A 12,169-nucleotide genomic window follows, 5' to 3' on the forward strand; every position below is an offset into this window, starting at 1 on the left:
TCGTTAAATAATGTTGATTATTAGCTAGTAGATCCCCATAAAAATGGGATGACTTAAAAAATACAAAATTGAACAAAAATCCTTGTAGATGCATTTTTTTAAATCATGTCTAAAAATCTAAATCAAAAATATTTTTTATAAAAACTATATTTTTGATTTAGATCTTCTGGAGTTGCTTGAACTAAAGTTTGAATTTTCTTCCATGATACACTAACTGTAATTGAGTATTTATTCTACCTTTCTTGTATAAACTATATAAAAAATATAACTTAACAACAAAGGAACCTCGTTGTATTTCAATAATATATACGTAGTATTATCTAAATTGAGGAATATTATGATGACAGATTTAATTGAAATTGAGATCAAGACAGTTTCAATTAGGGGGGGGGGAAGTGAATTATTTTTTAAATCGAATTTGTAATTTTCAGTATCATCAAAACCCTTGTATTAGACATAATCAAAATACTACTGAAATCAACTTTTTTATAGAAATAACTAGATATAATAAATGTGTTGGGTGTAATCTTTCATGTGAGGCAAAATATAGTACATTAGTCTTACAATAATAATAATTATTCCCCATAAAAACTTTAAACAGGATTTAGTTTTACATGTGGCATCATGAAGAACAGAGAAGCTATTTATATTTTGTTCCTTGTTCTAATAATTAAGCCTTCGAATGGAAATACTATCCTAAATCGATTATTTCAGAATGAGTGCTTAGAGAAAACAGTGCCACATGGAATGTGTGCTGTTCTCTATGACGATGATGGATGTGAGGGTTGGGAACATGCAATCCGAGAGGGATATACAGAGCTCACTTGGTGGTATAGAAATGACGCTGAAGCAGTTATTGTAAAAAAGGGCTGCGTTTTCAAGGGATTTGACCATTATGGAGCGATCGAGGCGGATAGAGGAGAGAGACTCCTCATGGATGCTCGAAACTTTTTCAAGCCTTACAATATGTGGAAAAATCTAGATAGAAATTCCTTAGTGGATGATATCAGTTCTATTGAATGTGAATGTTTTGGAGACAAAGAGCTGAATGAGCAACGACGAGAGGAACGTAGAGCAATCGATCCAGGTTCCAACATTGAGTCTTCAAAATGTCCACCAATGCCTCGTCATGCATGTGCTGTTCTCTTTGATGAAGAAAATTGTCGGAATGATGATTGGGATAACAGTATTGTCCTTGCAGATGGAGAGGATCGAAGCTTTTCTTTATTCAATTCCATGATGAATTTCAAGTATAAAAATGAAGTTGAATCGTTTATGGTGAGAGAGGGTTGCATTTTTGAGGCATATGACGATTCAGATTATTCTGATGATGGAATTAGAGTTCGTGCCTTAAACGGAGATCTTTTAATTAACTTGAACTCTCACAGGAATGACAAATATGAGAGTTTGAACAATGATATTGAATCCGTAAGATGTTTTTGTGCCTCATAAATACTATATTGTTTGTATAATATATGATAAAACTTTCATTTAATGCTCTAATTTATCTTAATAAATATTAAATGAAATAAATTTCATTCAGAAAAAAACAAAAAAGAACTACAAAATTAATTAATTTGTAATTAAAACAATTCTCTATCATAAATTCAAATCAAATTATTAAATACACTGTTAATAATAAGTAGCTTTAATTAACCAATAAGGTTTGTTGAATATTGTCAAAGTGATCATCAATGAATCAAATCACTAATTACTTAAAAAATTTAATGGTGGAAAGATTTTCGACCGATATTAGTAATAGTATAATTTATTTATATCAAATGTTAAAAATGGGTATTTTATAGTCATGGAATACACTACTAAGGGATCGAACAGTAACAATACAAATATAAAAGTTGATATCTGTCCTAAATCTGGGACACATAGGGGGTCTCATTACAGAAATTGACACCCCTCAATGTCTCTACGATAGTGGATTTAGAAAGCGAGTAAGCTGTCAATGTCTATTTCTATTCAGTCATCCATTTTATTGATCCTCCTCATTCACTCTGTATTTCGGAACATTATGAATCCATATTTCCGCTATTAAAGGGAAGGAAATTCGTCTCCTTGAGTAGGCTCGCATCTAAAAACACTATCAATGGTCCTTTATTTCAAAGAATTGGGATCTCGAGTACCTCTCTTCCGGATCTGTTCCAAAAAAACTACATTCTTGATTCTACAATTAAACAAGTTTTTCATTCTATCCCTACATTCCAACCCATTGAGGGTCTTCCTTGTCGTAGTAAAGCATATTAAGCTAAGTCTCAGTTTCTCAAGAGCATCACTCTCCCATAATGAACTGCAGAGAGGAACGAAAAAGACTATCTGATTTCCCTCAAATCCCTTAGGAAAAGGAAATGGAAGGTTTATTCTGTGTTAACTCTTTAGGCTTTTCATCATCAATTTTATCATTCAATTCATGACCAAATATTCAATCCTTATATATTTTAATTAATTATTTGTAATGATTTTCATTAGTTAGGATGGCTATCAATTATACTGTCCAACAGCAAAAATGGTACAGGAACAGCATATGCTCAACTTAGTACAATTTGATCACCTGATTCCAAATATGGCCTAATTTTTCTCTCAATGCCTCGTGGCTTTCAGAAAAAGGCCATACATTTTTCATTATTTTTGGCTATTTTTAAGATTCAAAGCTGTTTTAAGCCCTATTCCAAATATAACCAAAAATATTCGGTTATTAGAGTAAAGGGAGAATTGAGTGCGAGTGTTTGAGGAAGATGAAGAGGAAAGGATGAATCCATTGGTGCCTTAAATTATATAGAGAAAAGTACTCGGATATTTAAAAATATATTATATTCATCTTGTTACCAAATTTATTTAGATTTTTTCAATTAGTTTTTTCTCAATAAATATAAATGGCATGCAATATAATTTGTTTCAATATATTTAGATTCATTTGAAGAAAATGCCATCATTTTAAATTGCCTATGCCTGAGATAGTGGACGCCTCAGTGCTCATTAAGGAACTGGGTGGCACCAAGATTTGGACTTATATGTCTGAAACAAAGTATTTCCTATGCAAGCTTTGCAACTTAAGTCTAAAGCCGACAGAACAAAAATAATGTAGATTTAAACAACAAGGGAGGCAAAGCTACACAGAAGGAGTTCAATATCATCCCCTCGAAATATAACAGTGATGGCGTCTTGAATACCGACATAGTGAAGGCCTTGTTCTCTGCTAATATTCCCCTTGCCAAGATCAACAACATGGAGTTCAAAAACTTCTTGGAGAAGTACTCTAAGAATGCGATGCCTTGCCACACCACCAGGACAATGGATAAAACAAGCAAGGAGGTAGGTGGCAAAATCAATGAGAAACTTAAGGATAACTTATTGTTTATCTCCATTTATGAAATCACAAACAGCTTTGATAAGGCCATGTTTGTAGTGCTGGCAGGACCTTCGCATACCTGCAGAGGCTATATTTGATCAACGAGGTCAATCTAGGCACCACTAACAACCACACCGTGCTGCAATGCATCAACTTTTCTCTGTTTGAGCTCCCTGGAACCGACTTAAACTAAGATAAGGTGCTTTTACTTCTCACAGATGGTTCTCCCTACTGTGCCAAGGCAAGCAAAGGTCTGAAAAAGATGTACTACAACCCCATCCGCTGCCTTTGTTACAATGGAACAAGGACCTCCTTGATTGAAATTTTCTAGATTTGTTTTTATCTTAATACAACCTAATTTACCAGATTTATTTACATTTTTGGCCTTTTTCTGGATTCTAATTTGCAATCTTGAGTTTTTTATATGCATATTTATGCATTACTTTAATATCACCACTGATTAGTTTTACATCTTGTAAATAGTAGGCGAATTCTACACAAAACAATCCTATCCGATGATGATTCATGTGTGATGTTAGTATCTTCCCATAAATGAATCCCTAACTAAAGTGCCACGCGTTGGATTAACGGATAATTTTTTATCTTGTAGCTAAGGTGTAACTGTTAGAGTTCTAGGGTGGCTGAAGTTTTTGAAGTATAAAATCTTAGAGAATGATTGGCCTGTAAAATTTTGTCAGGCTATAACCATTTTTTCCAGGTTTTGGCAGAAAAGTCACTTTCATTTCTCGCCAACTCCTTCGTGTTTATCCAATGCTTAGAATAACTTTATAAAGTTCTGGAATGTATGCGATTATGATATCCCCAAGTTGTTGTAGAACAGCTGCTTAAATTCCATTTGGTCCTGAAATTTTAAGTTGGCCAAAAGATTTGAATGATTCCCACACCTTGCTACGGTCCACAAGTCAATGTTGAAATTGGTTGATTGCAAACGTATTATAGGAGTGGAACCACATCTACCGTCTGAAAAGCGAGTTTCCATGAGTATTTGTACGGATTCAGCAGGTGATTATGCGTATACATTATCTATTTTTAGGAGAACGATTGAGTCAGCAATTGGTTGCTGGACTCTGATTACTTTTGCAATATCTTTACGAATTTCGGCCCTACTGTAAATTTTTTTTCATGATTCTTTCTTCTCTTTCTTGAGTCCTGTACGATAGCCGTTTTTTGTAGTTAAGTACTTTTTCCAATGTGAGCTGTGAGTTCTAGCATGCTGAGCAGCTTGTATTTCAATGAGGTAAGATTTTTTTTTCTACCAGTATGAATGCAGGGCTTTTGTTTTGATCTACATTTACTCTGGACTCTATAGATTTAGATTTTTTGTTGCATCGTGACTAAGATACGGTTCTGTTATTAGGGCTATTTGAAATGTTCTTAGTTTAAGTTTAGAGTTAGCTGCTTTAGAGTGTTGAGTATTTATATATGAGCAGCTAATCATCTTTCTTCTTTTGTTTTGGTTTACTGAGGAGGTCATCGACAACAGTGTCAAAAACATTTTCAGTTTTGACTGTTTTAAACCAGTACGAGTTTCTTACATTTGAATACCCTTTTTGGAAGTGTCTGTCACATTTATTGCACGACTTAACAAATCCTCCTTGGTTTTTCTAATATTCTTTAACTCTGCTGAGCTGTTATTGTTTTTTCTGTGTTTTCATTTTCTTCATTCTTTCCACTGATGACCTCATTGCCGGCATCAGCTTAATTATTTTTTAGTAAATTTTATCCAACCTATTGTATGTACTTGTTTCCCACTCCATGCCCATGGGATATATTTGGTTACTGTTTGAATCTTACTCCAAATTTGTTATATAAGGGATTCTTTACCATATTGTTAGGTTCTTTTATCATATTATGATTCTACAGAGGTTTCGAGATATTAACATCCAAAAAAGTTTCACTACTTTCCTCCTACTCTCCAGGGAGAAAAAGAACAGTAAAAATACACTAACACCTAGCTGAAGTGAGATCCTCCAATGATTTTCAATCTACGAAAAGACGGATATTCTGCGGGCTAGAGTCAAGTCCATGCTCGTAAAAGAGGCTGCGGGCTATTAAAACATTTTTTAATTGAAAAAAAGGGTAAACAGGCTAGACCATCACAACTTTTCAAATCTTAAAACGTAGGATTCATGTAATGTATTCGTCTTTCCTTCCCCCTTGTTCTCTTATTTTCTTGTATGTATATATATGTGTAAAGTACAGTCTTTTACCTTTGTTTTAAGTAAAAATAGTCGTGTATTTTATGTATGTATCAGAGTAGGTTTTTGTATTAATAAAAATATAATTGTTCCTATTAGCCAACCTCTGTTTTATCCGTGGTGAAGGATATGAAGTCATGCATCAGTTACTTAAGAGGATCACTCTCCCATAGTGGATTTCAGTGAGGAACAAAGAATACTATCTGATTTTACTCAAACCCATTAGGGAATTGAAATTGAAGACTTATTCTGTGTTAACTCGTTATCCTTGTCATCATCAATTATATTATTGAATCCAAGGCAATAGTCAATTCAAATATATTGTAAATACTTATTAGCTATCTGTATTGACTGCCATTTGTTAGGATGGTCATCAATTAAGATATTAGATGGAGACTTCTTGGCGAATGTGGGGAATTGAATCCAACCAAATATCGTGTTATTTCGTCACTCCCCGCATTAAATAACAAGTCATTGCGATAAAGTGGAACATAATTACATATAATGATGATGAATAATTAATTGTAAACTTTCTTTCAGTTTTATTCCACGTTTAACAAAGAGGGAGCGTTTTATGTGACAAGAAGACATAAATAAATTCAAATACCGACTATGTACAAGGATTACTGAGCTAACAACTTTTAAGATTATATGTACTTCAAAAATGTCATAATATGCATTCTTATGTAATGATTTAATTAAACTCAAGTATCTTAAAACTAATATTTTATTGAAATAGAACCGACAACATATTTAAGATTCTGAATTTAATTTAGTAATTACACAATACGATGAAGATCTTTCATTGACATAAGTATGATGCTGATGGCTTCATTGATAAAATGTTTTCCACCAAAATAGAAAAAATAAAATGTAGATTGGACAACGTGGTCTTTATAATTATGATCGTCCTTGTAGGAGTACTATCAGCTTCTGTCTACTAATAAGCTCGATGTGTCTAGAAGAACATACTTTATCAAAAATTATTGTTACTTTTCGATGTTCTGAGGGAAGTGACTCTAACTGTGTCTTAAGATATGTGTTTGTGGAAGAGGATATCCCTGTATTTAAATTTAAAAATCAAGACAATTTTCTCAATTATGAAAAGCTTGACATTCAAAAACAGCTATCTTCTACAATGCTACTATATAGAAATGGAATTCATGTTCAAGTTTTGATCTAAGTAAGTTTCCTAAATGACAAAGAGTTTCAATTTTCTCACATTGACATATTTATTCGAATTTGTCTTCGGTTTATTTGTGTCATGATTTCATTTTGAAATTTGTCAAAATTATAGGAAAAAATATTAGCAGCCCAAAAAGACCTTCAAATTTTTTTTTTTTTACTTTGTAGCCAAACTATAAGTATTAGTTCTCAGAACTTGACTTTTAAAAAAAAGTATTGCTAGAACACTACTAGATGGAACTGCATCTTTCTTTAAGTTATAAAAAGATAATCTCGTTAAAATTTTTAGTGTTCGTTTTTAATATGTTTGCTACATAATCTAATTTTTTTTACTCCTATAAGTAAAATAATAGAAACTTTTAATATTGATACATTTTTTCAATGTTACCATAAATGTAATTGAAAGAGAAACCATATAATTAAATGATATCTAGGTATACCCTTGATTCAACTATGAAGAAGAGCTTTGACAAAAATATTGTCTTTCTTTGGATTATTTGAGTAACCTAATCTACACTTTGGAGAACAACATGTAGCAGGCATTATAGTCAATTGATTATGAATACTGAATTCAGATCCAATAATAATTAAATACACAATTTTAATTTCTTTCAGAGACTATTCTTTTTGTGATAGCAAGGTAATATAAAAAGAAAGTTATACCATAACGCTTTTCCGACTGATGTTTGACTTCCACCAGGCTTTTTAATAGTGACATCAAAGAGTGAGTATAACTATTACAAAGATTAAATCATTAAAGCAAGTACTGCAGCGAGGTCCAACGTCATGAATAGCTGATAAATGTCATAGTCAAAAATTTACTTTTTTTGTGCACTAAAGACAGTATTTTGTTATTATTTCTAGCTTCAAGAGAATAAAGAGTGTAGCTTCTAGCTAGAAACTAGAATATACTCGTGTAATAATAAATATATAGCTAGAGTTTAAATATTTTAGTGATCAATTATGTATGTGATTGAATTTATCACCGATGAATGATATAAATATATATATATATACCATTAAATTATGCTTCCATTTGTATGCCTTCTTTCCAACATGTTTTCAGCAAAGCTCATATTTGCTCTTTAGTTTTAGATTCATTTATGGGAAGGTACTCACTACACACATGTAGGACCATCAGAGAATAATCCGCTAGGTACAAAGCGGAAAACTCGTCAGTCTCCAATGATAAAAAAAACATTTGAACAATATAATAAAAATTGCAAATTTTAATTTATTTCTTAAGTAGTTTGCTTTAACACTGTGTTCCTTTACTTCGTATAAAATTGAATATCTCATTCATCCCCATTTACTGTATCCTTTTGGAATTTATTTTAAAATATTATACGGTCACATTATGTTTTGCGAGCTCCTAGTATAAGAGCGCATTTCAGGTCAATTTTTCATGGAAAAATTATGTATATGTAGCATATAAGGGAAACTTCATGTACACTACCATTCAAATTCTATGGGGAAAATAGGTACTGAAAACGAAGATCCAAGAGTTATATTGGCAGACAACAGGAGCGAGTGATCACTTCAAGAAAACTTATCTAAGGGGATGTAAAGGAATTGGGGGCCTTAATTAAATAAATGATTTTTTAAACTGCAAGAAAACTACTCACCCTATAATAGCCATGCTGAAGAGGTGCCCTCAGCTCTCCTCATTTCATCTCTGCGGAATACAATTGTATTCTTCAAAGATGGTACAGGCAAATTTGCGAATAATTTGAGCAAAAGTTATAGTTTTATGAATATGGATCTGTAATTTTATCGCCTTGCTCCAACTTCCCATCCGAAAAAGAGATGCTGTACCCGAATATTGAAGCATAAAAGGAATTGAATGAAATTCTAAATATGAATCGAATTACCGGAGGATATGAATCGGATTGATGGATTATAAGGGGAATGAAAGTAGCTTCCTGGCCCCTGGGAGGGTTCAGCTTCAATTTTTCCTCTTTGTTTCGTCTTATTCTTTAGGAAGTCATTTATCCCCTTAAATGTTTGTGGGTATTAAGTAACTTCCCACTTGCATCCAAAGAATCTCTTTTGGAGGTTTGGATGGCATTGTGAACCTTCTCTAGTTTTGCTATCAGGGCTCATCTCTTGCTCCCTGTTCTTCACCATGGATTGAATTCTTCTCTTTCATTCAACAACACCCAATGCTCCTCTCAAGCATGTCTTGGCCTCTGCTTTAATGCCGTAGCTATGTTTGGATCTGGTTTAAACTGAAATGATATGGTTGGAACAACATCGGGTTTCAGATACTTTTTAGGCTTTGTTTATAAGATAAAGAACAGAGTGACGTAATAGAAAAGCGAAATCTTGCGAAAAAATAGAAAAAATATTAATGGTATTATTTCCTGACGCTAACGGTCACGTTACACTACTTGATTTAATAATTATTTAAACGATTACAAGATGCACTGGCCTAGTGTTTTCTATTAATTTTGGGTGATATCAAGGACTCCAGAGAAAGAGTGGACACTCAGCAGAAGAAGAGCATATTTTTTTCCTTCTCTTTGCTGATTGGAATCAAATTAGGAGCTACCATGAGGTCTATTTTAAAGATCTTGGAGGCAATTTATGTTCTACTTTGTGGGGTTAATTTAATTATTTATCACAATTAGTCATACTTATTAATTGTAATATATTGTTTATAATGGTAACGTGCAGTGCAGAGTATTGTAATAATATATCAACTTCGAGTAAAAAGTATCCAGGCTTATCGCACATGAAAATGTTTAATTTTTTAAAAGAAATCAAGCGAAGGAAATTGTGGATCAATGCCTTCAAACTTGGGGATTGGACTCCTGCCTAGACTCAAGGGTTTGCTGAACTATTTTCCAACTATTTCTTACTATGTGAGGGGTGTGATCATTAATTTTTTGGGTTGTTATATGGAGGTGTCACAAGGCTCCATATTCTAATTATTCGCTTTAGGGTCACTTTGAAGAATCTATGCTTCTGCGAAAGCCTCCATAAGGAAGACGGCCTTTGGAACATAATGAAATTCTGTTCTTTATTGGAACATTCTAAGATAAAAAACAAACAAACAGACATATCAGCTTGTTTGTTTGGAATGTCTTAGTTTTCTTCTTTTGGAGACTAGTGATATTGACCCATATTCAAAACTCCTTGATTCAAAAGATTATACTGTTCAATTTTTATGCCGTTGTATCAATGAAGTCTTCAAAAATATATTCGTTATAGCCAAGAAACAAATTCGCAACAATATCAAAACTCAAAAATTTAATGATTTCAGAAATATAACAAAAAATCCTGGAAGATCTAATGGAAAAAATATTTATATCCCTACCCAATTATCATAATGTGGAGAGAAAAATTATTCAAAAATATTAACAAGTTCATGTTAAGATGCATACTAAATTTTTTCGAAAGAGATGAACAGATAAAGGAGGAATGAGGAACAGTGTTCCAGCCTAGTATTTGTGCAAGTATTCATGTCTTGATTACTGCCGCATTTAAATATAATTAATTCTTACGATGTATTATTTGCTAATACTGTTATTTAAGTTTATTGTGTATAATTCAAAAGTATTTAATATTTAAAAAGTAAACTCTGCTCTTTTTTAACTTTATATTTAAAAAAAAATTAAAATTTTTAACCGAATTCTTTAATAAAGATAATTAAACAAAATATTAACAACTATTTTATGAAAATTACAAATTTAAAATCATGAGAGAATAACAACTTATATATCAGTCGTTGCAATAGCTGTGGATGAAGTCCTTATTTCTTTCCCTTATATTTTTGCTGTTCTTGTAGATTTTTGTCTGTCCAATCTTTCCATTTAGTTCTTTATGTCCGGTCAAAAAATTCTGAGCGCGCTCCTACTCAGTTACTAATTTTGTAAGCGTGCTCCCGCTCTCGCTCGTATTTGAACTTGACAACTCTTTATCTAGCAAATACATCTTTTACTTTAGGACTTGAATGGGTCACGTAACCTATTTAAAGTGTGTACTGTTTTCTTTAGTTACATTCAATACATTGAAGTGAAGTGAAGAAAATATTATTCAGTTAATTTGGTTATCAATTAATTATAATTATACTCGGACACGAGTTGTAGTTAACTCTTATCAAAATGGGACTTCGAACTCCAGGAGGACTCGATTAGGACTAGAAAAATAAATTTCAGATTTGACTAAGACTCGATATGAAAGATTCGTAATTCGAATAGAAATCGTCGTCAGATCTACAAAATTCAGATTTTAATAAGGCTCTAGCCTTGAAACTCATTAACTCACGTACCCAAAAACTCACAACTTGAATTTGAGTCGTATTATATTGACTTTACTTTTTAGACTTAGCTCGAGCTTATCTCTAAGTAATTCAAATTCTACTGGGGGTAGTAAAAATTAGTTGTGAACAGATTCATTTACGATATACTCGTAACATTGAATTTCTATTTGATATATTTCGAAATAATTCTATAAAATAATTATCCTGATCAGATACTATTGTTAATATGGAACTGAATTCTGTTTGCTCTTGAATTCAACTTGTATATATACTAGCTAAGGATTACCCGGTGTTGCTCGGGCTAAGGAGGGAGAGGGAAATCATATTGATAAAGGTCAAATTAATTAAGAAACTTAAATAAATATTCAGAAAATACTTCTATATACTAATAATTGTAATATGAATGTTTCGTTGTTGTCGAAAAATATCCTGATAGCTCTCATTCTATTTCTCTTGGATTCTTCAGACTATAACGATCCGGTTAAGTAAGGTAATTTACAATGTCTCATCATAGCAACCTTTTTTTTAACAGAGTGTATGCTACTATTAGGTTCATTTATGATATTTTTGCTAGATATATTAAAATATTTAAATTAAACTTGAGCAACAATTAGCAATATGATGTTGTTTTTTTACAATTCAGCCCAATAGAAATAGGAATCTCCCGTTTCTAATAAATTGACAAATAGCTTTGTAAACCATCGTCTTGGACTTGTCGACGTGAATAAAATTTATCGAGTTTGCAGAGAATATCATATTGTAAAGCTGACTAGCATGAAATGTATTCAAATATACTAATAAATCTAAAGCCCTATTAGCACTATCTTCATAAGTTTTGATGAGATCTTGATCTTTGCTAGAAAATTCACACACCATGAGTTATTGATTTCTCTGCAATCAAAAAGGTTTACAATCTTTAATTTTGAAAAGCTTAATGATGGAAGAGGCTATGTATCCGGATATATAAAACAGTAAATTGGGTTGAGATTTTATTTTTCCATAGTAAGATTAGAATTAGAAAAACTGAAAATAAATTTATGAATTTGGAGCAATTGGATCAGTCCTTACAAATTATATAATGTTTTTATTTTCACATTCATGCTGATTATTTGATTTTCATTTACTATTCTTATGTGTCTA

General features: G+C 32.1%; 1 protein-coding gene across 1 annotated transcript; it reads left to right on the plus strand.

Moving 5' to 3' along the window:
• The first annotated feature begins 516 nt into the window (after positions 1-516).
• LOC139905164 (uncharacterized) lies at positions 517-1,557 on the plus strand. Its single transcript, XM_071887698.1, has 2 exons — positions 517-534; positions 602-1,557. Exon 2 carries the CDS (start codon positions 625-627, stop codon positions 1,450-1,452), a length of 828 nt encoding a protein of 275 aa, XP_071743799.1. The 5' UTR covers positions 517-534; positions 602-624; the 3' UTR covers positions 1,453-1,557.
• Positions 1,558-12,169: the final 10,612 nt, after the last annotated feature.

The sequence above is a fragment of the Lepeophtheirus salmonis genome, chromosome 4 (assembly GCF_016086655.4).
Source record: "Lepeophtheirus salmonis chromosome 4, UVic_Lsal_1.4, whole genome shotgun sequence".
Taxonomy (NCBI): domain Eukaryota; kingdom Metazoa; phylum Arthropoda; class Copepoda; order Siphonostomatoida; family Caligidae; genus Lepeophtheirus; species Lepeophtheirus salmonis.

Bases quoted from the DNA above. Each gene is read 5' to 3' on its own strand.
- LOC139905164 (XM_071887698.1), top strand. From the start codon at position 625: ATGAAGAACAGAGAAGCTATTTATATTTTGTTCCTTGTTCTAATAATT.